General features: G+C 39.9%; 1 protein-coding gene across 2 annotated transcripts in view; it reads right to left on the bottom strand.

The window, feature by feature from the left end:
• LOC308398004 (glypican-5-like) overlaps nt 1–16,126 on the bottom strand; it is a 166,710-nt gene that overhangs the window by 87,304 nt on the left and 63,280 nt on the right. For both annotated transcript variants that reach the window (XM_080884365.1, XM_080884366.1), the window contains exon 7: nt 344–464. In XM_080884365.1, coding sequence (XP_080740491.1) covers nt 344–464 — 121 coding nt within the window. The remainder of the gene's footprint in view (nt 1–343; nt 465–16,126) is intronic.

The following is a 16,126-nucleotide window of genomic DNA, read 5'->3' as shown; positions in this document are numbered from 1 at the left end:
TTTTTTCCCATTCATTGCCTAGAAATGATTTTGCATTTGAGAATAGTTTTCAATAAGCCAGTGCTTACCGGTAATATGAAGGATGATATAAATGAATTAATTTGTTGAGAATCAAAGGTTGAGGCCTTCAGCTTTACGAGCAGCTAACAAAGGACGCCTACCGTAATGTCTCATAAAGGTGCCGAGAAGCACAGAGAATTACCAGATTGCCTCAGGAGGCAGTTCCCATATGTCTGACAGAACGAGGGGTGGGGATGTCGACTTTAAAGGAAGGGAGAGACCCGTTTAATGATGAAATCATAAAATCCTGTGTAAATATGTACAAAGCACTGGCGGCTCTTACCTGATTGATGTGCTTGAGCTTGTCAATGATCTGATTTATGACGGGGTCAGCTCCTTTCACTTTGACTTCGGGGTTGGCGATCTGAGCTTTGATTCCGTTTCCGACCACACGGAGAGTGTAGCTGTGAACACAAGAACAGAGGACAGAGGGTCTGTAAATATATTCAGATATCTTCCAGTCATTTTAAATAATACCAGTGAGGTACATTTCACAGATAATTCATATAATATAGTTTTTATAGCACTTTTTTTTTAACCTGTGCAGCGTTTACATGTCTTGCATAATGTCCAACATATTGAAACAATTTCACACATTTTCATCAGCTGGTTTACAGACAGAACCACATCTCACAAGAAACATGCAGCTCAAAAAAAGGTCTCAAAGACTTTGGAGTCAGACCTGTTACAGATCGTCAACTTTTCTTTAATATCAGGTGTGTTTCCAGAATCACTAAAAACTGCTGTAATTAAACCTATACTGAAAAAGGACAATCTTGACAAGACACAAATGAACAACTACAGGCCGATCTCAAATCTCCCATTTTTAAGTAAGATCATTGAAAAAGCAGTTTCTCAACAGCTCAATTACTTCTTAAAACAGAATAACTGCTATGATGCCTTCCAGTCAGGTTTTAGACAGAACCACAGCACTGAAACCGCTCTGACCAAAGTGTTTAATGACATATGTCTGAATACAGACAGTAGAAAAATATCATTCTTAGTTTTACTGGATCTCAGTGCAGCATTTGATACAGTTGACCACAACATATTACTCAAACGACTGGAGAACTGGACAGGTCTTTCAGGAACTGTACTAAACCGGTTCAAAACATACTTAGAAAACAGGAAATACTTTGAATCAATAGGTAACTTCACATCTGAGCAGACAAGTATCACATGTGGAGTTCCCCAAGGTTCCATCTTGGGACCCTTTCTGTTTAACATTTACATGCTCCCACTGGCACAGATTATAAACAACAACAAAATAAACTATCACAGCTATGCAGATGACACACAAATATATATCACAATGTCACCAGGAGACCGAGGCCCTGTACAGGCTCTTGGTAAATGCATTGAGGAAATTAATGACTGGTTGTGCCACAATTTTCTCCAGCTAAACAAAAACAAAACTGAAGTAATAGTCTTTGGCGCCAAAGAAAAATGATTACAGGTCACCAGAGAACTTCAATCTATACATCTAAAAACCACAAACCAGGCGAGAAATTTGGGTGTAGTGATGGATGCAGACCTAAACTTAGAAAAACACATTAAGACAATAACAAAATCAGCTTACTATCACCTCAAGAATATTTCAAGGATAAAAGATCTGATGTCTCAACAGGACCTGGAAAAACTAGTCCATGCATTCATCTTTAGTAGGCTTGATTACTGTAACAGCATCTTTACAGGTCTACCTAAAAAATCAGTCAGACAACTACAGCTCATTCAGAACTCTGCTGCTCGAATCCTCACTAAGACCAAAAAAGTGGACCACATCAGTCCAGCTCTGAGGTCTATACACTGGCTGCCTGTCCGTCAGAGGATAGACTTTAAAGTTCTGATGCTGGTCTATAAAGCTCTGAATGGTTTGGGACCAAAATACATCAGTGACCTCCTGACCCAGTATGAACCTTCCAGATCCCTCAGGTCATCTGGATCCGGTCTTTTATCAGTTCGCAGAGTCAGAACCAGACACGGAGAAGCTGCATTCAGCTTTTATGCTCCTTATATCTGGAACAAACTCCCAGAAAGCCTCAGATCAGCTGAAATACTCAGTTTATTTAAATCCAGGTTGAAGACTCACCTGTTCTCAGCTGCATTTGAATAAAGCACCAAATCCACACTTTTAAGCTTAAATTTCAAAACTTACATTTAACCACTGATTTTATCTACTGTTCTGATTTTATCTGTTTTGATTTTATCAAACACGTTCTCACTCCCAAAGCGTAACATTTTACGCTAGGTGACAAATCGTCAACATATTACGTTTTCGGCTACCCACCATGTTCCTAAATGACGACCTCGGAAAAAAGAGGAAATATGAGAACCGTCTGGACTCCATCTACACATGTTCGCTCTTTTTCATCAAATCGCTTATGGTTAGGGCTAGGGATAAGGTTAGGTTTAGGGCTGGAATACAGGGCTGGAATACAGGGCTGGAACGCCTATTACCGCGGGAGCGTCATTGCACTGGATTCCAGCCATAACCCGCCGCGTACCATAAGAACACCGAAGGTCTCCTTTCGCATTCCTCAGGAACGCCGCGGGACGTGACAAAACATCGACATGTTATGCCTCGGGAGTGAGAACGGGCTGGATTTTATATACTGTTTTGTTTGTTTGTTTGTTTGTTTGTTTGTTTGTTTGTTTGTTAGTTAATTAGTTAGTTAGTTTGTTTGCTTGTTTTAATCAATTTTAAATCATGCTTTTTATTTGTTTTTGTTTCTAATGTCTCTGTAAAGCACTTTGAATCACCTTGTTGTTGAATTGTGCTATACCTTGCCTCATAATGACATCTGATGAGCTGCAGTGTTATGTAAAAGTCTTGAGCCACCTCTCATTTCTTTATATTTTGTTTTCTTTGATTTTTTTTAAGTGGTTGTGAGAACTAGTTCTAGGAAAAATCTATTTTATTTTGTGTCTTTGGGCACTTTGTTATTAGCATATAATTTCTTCCTGTCTCTTTAGTGTATCTACAAAAATGCCAAAGATGACACAGTTTGAATAAAACAGTGTTTTTTGCAAGAAAATATCAGTTTTCAGCTGTTAGCTGAAACTTGAAAACTTGGCTGAAAATCCCAGCATGGTGTCCTTAAAAAAGCTCGACAAGTGGAGAGCAAAAGAAGAGGCAATCCTTAAAAAAAATCTATCTACAGCAGACGAGCAATATCTAAAAGTCATGTTTCTAAGGAATAAAACAAAATCCAGCAAAGACCTCACACAGGGCCTGATTAGGGGCTGACCTGCTCTGCCACCTGAGCTACAGCCACCCACTAAGTCTGATGGAGTAATGAATCCACATTTGAAATGTTTGGTTTAAATCGTCATCAATATGTACAGAGGAGGAGAGGACACTGTGAGTGTATAAAACCTGGTTTGGAGCTGCATTTCAGCCAGTGGTGTTGGGAATATTGTCAAAAATGATTATGAACACAGAAAAGTACCATTAGACTGTGATCCACCATGAAATACCATCTGGAAAGCGTCTGATTAGCAACAGCTTCATTGTTAAGCATCAACACTCATTGATTGGCCTCTCAGATGAGATGCTAACATTTTTGAAGCAGGGTGGGATCATCTTGACAAAGAACAGAACAAAAGGCAGCCAACATCCAAATAAGTGCTTTAAATGTCCTTCAAGAAGCCTGGAGGACTATTCCTGAAGACTACTTGATGAAATTACAAGAAAGCTTACCTAAGAGAGTTCAGGCTGTGTTGAAGAATAAATGTGGTCACACCAAATACTGACTTTCCAGCTTGTTAGAATTGAACAAACTCTGTTTTTTTTTCTTATTTACTGTATTTCCATGCACATTTCAATTAATATCTGCACCAACTTCCCATTTTCCCAGCAAAATATGAAGAAATGAGCTCAAAATGATGAGACAAACTATAGGACAGAGGTGCAACAACTAGAGTCATGGTGCCACGACAATAACTTGGTCTTAAACACCAAAAAGACCAAGGAGATCATTGTAGATTTCTGGAAGAGGGGTCATAACAACCATCTGCCTCTCTTCATTGGCAGTGAGGCGGTGGAGAGGGTGAGCAGTTTTAAATTCTTGGGGGTAACTGTGACCGAGGACCTGTCCTGGGGCAACCATATCACCTCAGTTGTACGGAAGGCCCAACAGCACCTCTACTACCTGAGGAGACTGCGGAGCGCACACATTCCCAGATCTCTGATGTTGAACTTCTACAACTGTGCCATCAGCAGCGTTCTGACGTATGGATTTCTAGTGTGGTTCCCCAGCTGCACCAAGGCCGATCAGCAAGCACTCCAGCGGGTGGTGAAAGAAGCTGGCAGAATTATTGGAACAAGTCTGCCAGAGATCAGTAATATCTTCCCCACTCGCTGTCTGAGTGGGGAAGATCCTGCGGGACCAACATCAACCTGCGCGCCACCTTTTCCATCTGCTGCCCTCAGGGAGAAGGTACAGGTCTATACAGGCCAGAACATCCAGACTGGCCAACAGCCTGTATCCACAGGCTGTGAGGCTCCTGAACTCTCTGCCCCCCTCTCACGGACAATAACCATATCCAACTTCTTAATAGCAATGAACTGGTCTGCATTGGTGCATCATATCTTTATTCTCTTCCCCCTCCTGCCCCCCCCCTTCTTTCTTAAATAGATAACTATCATATCTGATATCATATCTCACAGTACAATAATATTGAATGGGTTGCATTGTTGTATTTTGTCATGTTTCTCAGGTCTTTGTCTGAATTTCTACGAACATTATTGCTAAGGATTGTCTTATTGCATTGGAGTCACACTGGGTTAAATATGTACACTTGGGTTTTAAGGGGTATTTATTATTTTCTTCTTTTTTGGGGGTTGTATGGAAGCCCCAAACGCAATTTCATTGTTCTTGACAATGACAATACATAAATAAATACTAAATACTAAATACTAAAAAGACTGCCTAGTTTTAACAGTTACTGCAGCAGAGAAAATAAATCTACAGCATAGAATACAGAGACTAATCAAATAAGACAAGAAAAAACTTTACATTCTATTTATCTTCATAAGTAGTTGGGAAATATACCTTATTGACTTATAAAATGCAATAAAATGTAGTAATAAAAAGTCAATAATATATCAGGGAATTTTCTCCATCACGTATTTTCACGTTCAATTTAAGCACATTTTACAGTTCTACTAGCAAACACAAGTGTTGCTTTATAGTGACAGAGCTGAATGAAAATTCATATGAAAACCACCTTATATGAAAACATATAACCTTAACACAATATTACAATGTGTGAACATTGTAATATTGGTACTTAAAGTTTAATTAAATAAAGTATCAAAAAGTACTGTCAGCAGTAACAGCAGAAACTTTCACACTGGAAGAAAATTCTAATATCATCGTGTCTTCTAATGGCAAGTAATACTAAACAATGATAAATATTCTGAATTCACACTAAGGTGACAGTAGAATTACTTTGCAGCCATACCCTGAGGTTAAAGAGGGATTTGTGGTATGGAAGAAAACATCATTCACTGCACATTTGTGCAGATGCTCATATGTATCTAAGCGGCTATCGCATTTATGGTTTATGAAAACTATAGCCTGTATGAATCCTCATAGAAATGAAACGAATATGTAGCAATATAGCTGTTCAGCATACAACATCGGCCCTTGTTTTAAAGCCGTTCATTGTTGTCATAGCTTGGTAATAGGCTTCAGTTTACCTCAAGGACTCCTCATTCTTTAGCCTGACTGCAGTCTGTCAGCTGTAATGCTTCTGACTGGACACAATTCACTCACATCTCAATTTACAGTGTATCATTCAGTCAAACTGGTAGATCAAGGTAAAGTCAGTCATTGCTGAACAATTGCTGAGCTCTTTGAGCTTGTCATCCGACACAGAATGAGGTGCCGACCCGGGCGATCGCTTTGAACTTCAGTGCTCGAGAGTTAAAAATAAAACAGAAGACGCAAGCATGCTGCTGAGGTGGCGGCAAACTCCAGCTGAGTGTGATCATCAAGAAACCCAAGGTCACAAAAAAATACTCTTTTTTTAAAAGAAAAAAGGCCTTAGTTATTTAAATGCAAAGGTGACGACACAATTCAAATTTAGTCAAGAAGCAATTTTAAGATTAATTACCTGCAAATCAGAGCCTCTAAATGTAATTAGTTTGAGAAGAAATGCTGGCCAATCCATGCCCCTTCTTTACTTTTAATCAGCAGTTACACTGTTATCATTCTAATTACATTATCAACATATTTTTTTGTTTCTGCATTCTTTCTTGTCTTCACGTAGTCTCTCTGCTGTCTGTCTTCTGACAGCAGCTTACAAAGAAATGTCAAAGTCAACATTTAAAATATGTGGACAATAGAGCTATTAAAACATCCAAATAACAAAATGAACCTCAAAGATTCTCCATCATGCATTCGTCATGTCATTAATCTCTTAAAAATAAATTATAATATCAAAAGTTAGAAGAATCATATTGTTCCTCATGCAAAGGATGACGTGATATAAATAAAGGGGATTTTGGTAGGGCGGTCATTGTCAGCACTCCTTGCACACCATGTAATTACCGATGCATAAATAAGCTATCAGGCAAACAGTCTAATCGGGAGGCGAGCAGTGTTTGACACGAACTCATCAGCAAACACCTTTTGCACGTGGATAAAATTGATTCCTTTTAAAACAGCTCTTCCAGCTTTTGTTGTCTGCGTGCTCACAATTTTTACTATGAACCACAACAAAAATTGATTTTTGCTCCGGGTACTTAACATCATCTTTTGAAAAACAAAAAAAACGTCATTCAGAAGCACACGGCTGTTTTACAATAATGGGATCCAGCACTTTGAGACCTTTGTTTTTTTTTTACCAAATGGCTTTAAAAGCAAAAAATAAATAAATACATCTAAATTGTTGTGTTAAATTTACTCCTGCAAAATTCAATGTCTATAACCAGCAGCGCACTCCTCTGTAGGCAGCCTGAGACAGCACAGACACCTCGCTGGAGTTCACATGTGATGTTGGTGTCTTTGTAGGAGCTGCTGTGATAAATCCACGCGAGGGCTACGCAGACGCTTCTGTGTCCATCAGCCATCGGCGGCATTAAAAAAAAAAACTTCAACAGCATCAAAAATGCAACAGTGACAAAAGTAAAGGAGGTCATGTAACCATGTAGGAAGTAAACTAACAATTTACTAAAAGTTTCCACTTTGGTTTTAAAGTTTGTTTGGGTTTTTATTTATTAGTTAGACTTCTTAACGCTATTTAATATATCACATTTTCAAATTTGTATTGCATGTTGACACACTCCTCTCCATTCATCCATCCAGCTCTTCCACTAGGAGCCAGTACGAGCTGTCATGGGCCAAAACTATTTTATGTATCCGTCTACTGTATATCCAATAACTGCAGTGCTGTGTTAGCTCAGCGCTGTATGCATTGGCTGGAGCTTCATGCTTTGGGACTATAGCTGCAGCTGAATCTTGTACACTATAACTATGATCCACCTGCTTCCAGCTTTGTTTAATCCCTGGACACACCTGCAGAGATTGAAATTGTGTGTAGGAAGTGGAAAGAACAAAAGTCCTTGTTGGGTCTGCCCTACCGTGAAAGGTCCACAGGAAAAGTAAAAAAAAATAAAGTCAGTATTAAAGAAAGATTACTAGGTCCACGTGCACTTGTAGCCTTTGATAATCTCATAAAATCCCCCTTCATTACCTATAATACTGTCTTTTTCCCTCTTTCTGATTGGCTGCATATTGAAGAGATTACATCAGAGCCATCTGTGCTCACGTCCATCCAATGAAAATGTGACAGCTACATTTCTGCATGAGAAAACATGAAGGTGAAATCTGCATACATCCTTGAATTGGGATGTAGTTAAATATGGATTCTAATATAAAATGGATGTCCATACATACCCACACACATACTCACAGAGTCAACTCATCTAGCATTCACTAAGAAATGTATTTCATTATGCCACTGGGATCCATAACCTGAAACGCATGCAATCTCTTGTAACACACTGCACGGCTGGCAATGCAACACTAAGGCTCTCGGGAGGTTGCAACACCAGAATATAAGAGGTGAGCTCCTTAAAAAGTGTCAGAGATAAAAACATTGATCATAGCCATCATATATTCTTCAGGGTGAGTAAAAAAAAAAAAAAAAAGCACACCGTAGCACCAAACATAACCTGCAGGAGGATATCAAACAGTTGAGCGATTGCCTGTGTCTCTGTAGACCAGCAGCAGGATCCTATAATCCATATCACTCTCCCCAAAGGGACGCTTGGTTTGCATCTCATCTCTGCTCGCCCTGCTGTTCAGGGTTAGATTGAAAATTTCAATCATTCTATTCGTGGTTCCCATTCCTGTCCCATTCAACTACACTGTACTGTAAGTGCAACACATTCACATCCAGAACAAAGCAATCTCAGGCCTCTTTTGCTTTGTTCCTTGACTTCAGGACAGAGTAGGATAGGTACGTCAAAGTAATTTACTCTGATCACAGCACAGGAGGAGCATGACTCTTCTGCAGACATCAGCAGCACAGTGCACTACAATACCGGGGCCTTGCATAAAACAGATAAAAGCCACCGTGTGTGATTTGATGCGTTCCTTTTGTGCAATCCATGTCCCATATTTTGGTCCTTTTTGTCCTTTGATTAAGGCTGTGATAAAAAACTGGACGAGAATTTGGCTGAATGTAGCCATCTTATTTTAAAGAACATGCCTTTTTTTCTAAGGGGATATTTCTTCCCACAGCTTAATGAAGATTCGGTGAAGAAAACATTACTGGTTACTTTAGGACTAATGCATTGCTAAAAACTATTTGCATTTACTATATTAAAAATGCAGGTCGCAGGGACCTTTCAATGAAACTCTTCAAATCTATATCTTACGTTAAGACTAATTTAATGCCTTCACTTTGGCATGGAAGGAGATTTTGCAGGAAGCTTTAAAAAAACTTCAATGATGTTTACTGGAAATAAGTTCAGGCAATATACTTGGCCGGGTCATAGCTGTAATATTCTTCTCCTTCCAGGCTTCTCAAGACTGGGAGACATAACCAAAAGGCATCTCTATAAATGTCATCTGCAATCACCTTTTGCGCTCATGAAGCCCCAGATCATCGTATTACCAGATTTATCCGTCACTGCTGGAAGTTTACACTCAGTATAGTAGACCTGAGGACCTGAATTCCAAACATCCTGGATTCAAATTAATCTTGATGAAACTGTATCAATTTTTTTTTTTACTTTAATCTTGCTTTTTTGTTAAGTGCAAATAGTTGTTTTCTTCTTGAACACATGTATAAGGCTGAGAGGTACTGAAACTTTAAAAAAAAAAGGTGTGGCACAAACCAGAAATGTAAATCTAAAGAATTGTTCTTTAGCGCTGCAGCTAAGGATGGGAATCAAGAACCCAGGAGTTCAATTCCCTGGAATTTTTTAGTCCGCCTGCCTGTCGATCCCGATTATTGGTTCTATTTGAGCGTGTGCTACAATCATCTGATTTCAGTTCATGTGTTGGAGGAGGAAAATAGCAGCACAGTCTACAGCGTGGATATGGACTTTACTTTTATTGCACAAAAGGACGAGAGTGCGATAGTAAAGCGGTGGTGAAGACAAAAACGACTGCATCGTGCTGCTAACCCAACTTCGGCTCTTCGCAAGCACCTGCACAGACAACATGCTAACGCTAAGCTAGCCATAAACCCAGAGTGATGTTAAAGCAGAGTGAATGTCGACCCCAGCCCAGCAGCCAAACCCTGAACTTTAACAGGTAACAAACTGATGAGCAGTCAGGCTGGAGCCTCTGTTTCCACCTATTTTAAAGCCGTTAAAGCCTCTGTGTGGGTTTTCATCTTTGCTTTGTGCCGTCGGCTTTGTGTTCATACCTAAATCCAAAGAAAAAGATCATATGTGTGTCCTCATTAGGATAGGATTTGTGTTGTGGGGGCGATCGTGGCTCAAGAGTTGGGAGTTCGCCTTGTAATCGGAAGGTTGCCGGTTCGAGCCCCGGCTCGGACAGTCTTGGTCGTTGTGTCCTTGGGCAAGACACTTCACCCGTTGCCTACTGGTGGTGGTCAGAGGGCCCGGTGGCGCCAGTGTCCGGCAGCCTCGCCTCTGTCAGTGCGCCCCAGGGTGGCTGTGGCTACATTGTAGCTTGCCATCACCAGTGTGTGAATGTGTGTGTGAATGGGTGGATGACAGGTTGTGTAAAGCGCTTTGGGGTCCTTAGGGACTAGAAAAGCGCTATACAAATACAGGCCATTTACCATTTTACCATTTGTGTGTGGGACTGTCAACTGATAATTATAAGACCACGGGTTTCAGGTCATTTTGCAGAGACATGCAAAAATAATGTAACATGTATAATAGCAAATTACTTTCTCCTTGGAGTAATTAAGTAACATACTGCATTAATTACATTAAGTACTTAATACATTAAGTATGCTTTAAAGAGAAGCATTCTGTGTAATAAATGCATTCTTGAGTAACAACCCCAACACTGATCACAACAAAGGGGGGAAATGCCTCCAACATGCACAAAAACATTTGACCACACAGCACGCAATTAATCTGCACAAATGTAATGCCTTTGATATGCTGCTTAGAGATGGTGGTGGCTCTCAAAACAGTGATCAATCCCCATCCCTAGCTGCAATCAACACATTTAAAAAGGTAAAAAGTTTTACTTTGAAACTTTCAGGAACCTCCAGCAAACACGCAGCCGTTCAGGGAATGGACATTTTCTCCAGTTTACTGGTCTGTAGGCCAGTGTGAGTGGGGCATTAATATTAAGTTGAAATTCACTCTAGGAAGCTCAAAATAGTTGAACTAACCCGTAGGCTTGAGTGAAAATTCTGAGCAGTAACGCCTTAAATGTCACTCTGTTGTATATGCTGCTGGATGCACTGTAGATCTGTATTTCTATTGGTCAAGAGAGTTGGTTCATAATTCAGCCATAATTCAGAATGGTGCTCCTTTTATTTATTTATTTTTGTCCTTAATTTACATTTTAAGCTTCATTTTTCAAAAAATTCCTGCAAACTGAGGCACAGCACTCCACTTGTTGTGATTTCTGGAAGCAGTTTGGTGATAACTGCCAAACACTCATCGTTTAACTAGCAGGTCACAGGCTGCTCGAGCTACTTTAGATCAATTAGTATGCTTCTGACGCCTCGGAGATATCAATCACGGGTTGCAGCTGAGCATCCGTCTTAAAATCATATAATATATGATTGTATTTTATATAACGGCGATAAATAAGACAGCGTTTGTTATTTTAAGCAAAAGCTGTCAGATTTATTTTTTTCCCTACCCTCATATGATAAGACGACTGCTTAAAACTATTAGAAGATAAACAGCCATCAGTGTTCATTTGAATTTGAATCTAATTTCCAGCGTCTTTCCATCCATCTATACAGCTCGTGTGCTCTTTGTTTTTTAACATTACGCCGTGAACAACAATCAAAAATGATAAAGGGAAAAAAAAGAAAGAAAACAAGCTGGCTGTAAAAACACAGAAATGTCTTTTTCCTGAGAGCACTTTCATCAAAATGTTATGGAGCGAGTAGTTCAGCATCCCAGGAGACGAAGGAGGCAGACCACGCACACTGTTCATGGTTGGCTGAGTGAGAAACAAAGCAGGCCTGCAGTTAGTAGGCTAGAAGGCAATACCTGCCTTTCAGTTGTCACAAAGAGAACAAAAGTCCTTCTGGCTCATTGCCGAGTGTGGAGAAGATCTGGGGGAGCCCGGCACTTCAAAGGAGCCTGTCCACTTAAGCTCAACAGGACAGAAAATACTTCAGGCATAACAAGCGAACATATGCAGTTTAATGTATAAAAATCAACAATAAGGCTGCGCCTCGAACAAACATCTGCTCGTTACCACAAAGCAGACTCGATGTGAAAATAAGGCAGAAGAGTCTAATTAAATACTACATCGAGACTACCACACATCCTACATAACACAGGAACATGTTTAGGCTCCATAACACATACAGTCAGTCAAGATCTTTCAAATATCTGCAAGAATGTCACATTTACTTCTGACTGACTCATGAATTAATTGACAAAAACCTTCACAGACAGACAGAAGGGATTAATATAATCGGGATTATGGGGTTTGCCAGTATGTGTATCTGAAACTGTGTACCTTTACTGAGAACTGTGACAAAGAGGATAATACAACAGCAGTCAACTGTGCTTCAGGCAAAGATTTTGCTCCAAACATCACTACTGTCATGTTTGTTCCAATTACTAGAAAGCCCTGAGCCTTGAAGTTGTATTGACTTGTGCCAGAGAGACACCATGGAATTAGCCAGACAGAGCTGTTTGAGCAATGTGGCAGCGGTAATTAATATGGTCTGGTAGTCAGTCAGTGGTTAATGGGCATTTTGTGTCAGAAATCTGTACTTACACTGCTCTTGGATACTGGAAACTGCTCATATGAACAGACAGATTAATTATGGATTTATAAACAAAAAGTTGTCCAGGGCTAAAGAAAATAAAAGGCAGACTGTGTAAGTGCACTCTAACAGCAGTGGAGCAAACACACAAAAGCTGGAGTTCTCAAAGTTTTTGATGACTGAGTGCCAATTTAGGGAACCAGCGAATGATCAAGAGTCTCAGGAAGACACGCAAAATACTTTCAGTGTTTTTGATGTGTCGGTTCAGAGGCTGATGGCTGATGCTGGTAATTGTCCTTGCTGTGATTTCTGCAGGGTTTGGTTTTTTTAATCATCAGTGAGGTGACTGTTAGATTTCTTAAAACTGGCTCTGTTTGTCAGAGCTAGGAAGGGTTAGTCTGCTATAATGGCTACAGCAAGAAAGCGTAAACACAGCTATATCATATATCATATGCGCAGGCTTTTACTGATGAGAAAATGAGAACAAAAACACTCTTCAACACAGCCTGAACTATCTTAGGTATGTTTTCTTGTACTTTCTTTAAATATTGTTCAGGGATATTTCTCCAGGCTTTTTGAAGGTCATTCAAAGCTCTTCTTTGGACGTTGGCCCCCTTTTGTTCTATTCTCTGTCAGGATGATCCCACCCTGCTTCAACAATGTGAAGACTCTGGGGAGCTCAATCCATTACTGATAGTGTCTCATTGCATGTTTTTCTATCCAGGTATGCTTTTTAGTGTTCACTGTCACGCTGAGAAATGAAGCTGTTACCAATCAGAAGCTTTCCAGATGGTATTGCATGGTGGATCACAAACTGTCAGTATTTTTCTGCATTCATACTTCCATATGTTTTGACAAAATCCCCAACACCACCGACTGAAATGCAGCCCAAAAACCAGTGACACAGCCTGCACCATGCTCTGCAGATGGCCGTGCACACTCACTGCTGTACCTCTCTCCTGACCTCTTCTGTACATATTGATGATATTTTGAACCAAAAATTTCAAATTCATCACTTCACCTGTTGACACTGATTTTCAGTCCAGTTCTTGTGCATCTTGGTACACCTCAGCCTTTTGAGGAACAGCTTCTTGACAGCCACCCTTCCACTGAGACCATTTCTGATGAGGCTTCGGTGAACAGCAGATGGATCAACTGAAGGGCCAGAGGCATCTTTCACGTCCAGTGTCAGGTCTTTGCTGGATTTCTTTCCCCCTATTTCTTAAGGACACGACTTTCAGACACTGCTGTAGATGGATTTCTATGTCTGCCACTTCTTTTTTTTTTATTGACACACTGCACATCATGGTGTGTTATGCAAAGTTTTGGGCTAACAGCTCTTTGGGAATCCCAAAAAATTCTATTTTATGCCAGTCAAACTGTGTTATCTGCCAAGTTTTATAGATTCAACTAAAGAAATTTGAACCATTTTTCCCCCAAGAGACTGCAAGTAACAAAGTGCTTCAAGGTGAATCTGTAAAATGTCTTATTTTTCCTCTGTTTTATTTCTTTGCAAGTTTTTATCGTCATACTGATTGAATCACACAAAGAACGGGATTAAATCGTCTCAAAGTTAAGTACTGACTTGGAGCATAAGGAATTTTTGAATGTTTGAATGTTTAACCAAAACTCAAAGTCTTTTATTGGCCTAAACTTGGACAGCATCAGCCTCAAGCCTTAAAATGTGCTCTGTTCATCAAAACTCCAGTGTGATCCTTACAGCGCTCTGTAGGACTGTCAACCTTTGGCTTTTAATGTCTCGTGTCCTCCTTTTGAGATAGGTGGTTTTACGCCTTGTGCAACCGGCAGAGTGTGTTACTTTAGTTCTGATACTCTGCACCGTTTATGTGTAACATTTACTGTGCGACTGCCACGCTTGTCCGAAAGCACATTTCCTGTTGGGGAAAAATACGAGAAATCTTTATTTTTTGACCAGAAAACTTGCTGGCTTGGAAGAAATGCTGTCAGTGGTTATAATGCAGGTAGCAATTATTCAACCTCGAGAATGTATTCACATGGTTTTTTTTGTGATAAAGGTGGATTGTCAGGGATCGTGTGTGTGTGTGGGTGTGTGTGTAAACAAAATTACATTTATTGAGTTACACACCTGACTGCACTTCCATTGTGGCCGTGTTTGTGTGCCAGTGTGGGTTCTAACAATGACACAACAGCTTAGGATGACAGGCACTCTTTCTTTACTCAGTGTTAACTTGTTTTTTTATTCATTCATGATTTTGCAGCACACTGTACTTGGGGGAAATTATAATACACAACCTTTAAGTGGCAACGAGCCCTGAGATCCCTGAACAAAAGAAGCGCGGCGCAGGCTGCTGGAGTAGACCGTATGCTACTACACCAGGGGTCAAGTATATGCCCGAATTTAATGATTCAACAGTTCTCCTAACAACAATATAATGCCATTAGTGCACTTTGATGTTAACAGATGGTTATGCCAAAGTCAGTAACACATTGCACTAAGGCACCTGCACTTCATGCATGCAGGTGATGTCAATCAGCTGCTGAGCGAACACTGACTGCCACATGTTTACTTTTATTGCGCCTCCTTGTTTGCGATCCTTTTATTATCGCCATCAAAGCCTCCTGGTGCACCAGCCTCACTCCTGAGCCTCATTTATAACATGTTTTACACGTATTTACAGAAATAAGTGAAGAAATAAAAGATACATTGTGGTAAAACGACACCAACCTAGCATTCACAGCAATCCATTATTATAGTTGTAAAGCTTGCGTTATATTGCACTGATAATCTTCCCCGGTAAAGCTAAGTGGCTCTTTGTGCTTATGAGCAACTGCATCGTGCACACTTTTAATGCCAAATAGATATCAGGAGTCCTCAAACAGCGAGTGAACTTTTATAACACCTCTTAAATATTTGATTTTTACGGAAGGTAATAAGGACAAATGGAAAGCTTGGCTATTGCGGAGATACAATGGCCTCATAAAAGCAGATGGTCACCAAAAGAGGGAAATTTTAAAGATGTTAATACCCCATAAGGGCAATAATGTTCAGGATTAAACAGATGTCGTAAGAGCAGGGCGGATAATGAAAAACTCATCGGAGCTTTTATGATATCAGTGATCATCATACTTACATCCAAAGTAATGTCCTGCTGTATTTTCTTTTTCTTTTTACAATGGATAAATACTGTCCTGTCTGAAACTTTCATTTGAGTGCAAAATACAAATAAATGCTCTGCAGAATTTAATACAGTGATTTTCTGGTCTTATTCCAGTGCAGATTATCAAAATCATCCCTCTGATGAAAAGATTTTTCCTCTCTGGCACAAAACTTAAGAGGCTTAGTCATCTTTTCCATCTTCATCCATTGACCGACGCGTGCCCAGATTTCAACACCTCCTTCGTGGAGATTCAGAGAAAAATCAGAAACAAAAATAAATAAATAAGTCACTGATTATGCATTTATGAAGAGTTCTGTAAACATTAATAAACAAATCAGGACTGCAGCAACAACCTTATTTCCAGGCTATCAAACAACCGGGGCAGCGGGGATGGCAGGCTTAAAGTAAACACTTGAACAATGATTGGACTTCCTCTCACAGTAGCACTGTTTCATAACAAGGTGTCTATCCAGTCAAGTAGCAGAGCCAAAGGAGCACGAAAATATAATAAGCAATGGAGA

This window comes from Rhamphochromis sp. 'chilingali' (assembly GCF_963969265.1).
Source record: "Rhamphochromis sp. 'chilingali' genome assembly, chromosome: 6".
NCBI lineage: Eukaryota > Metazoa > Chordata > Actinopteri > Cichliformes > Cichlidae > Rhamphochromis > Rhamphochromis sp. 'chilingali'.
The sequence above is the reverse complement of the archived record's forward strand: the minus strand, read 5'-3'. Positions and strand labels throughout refer to the sequence as shown.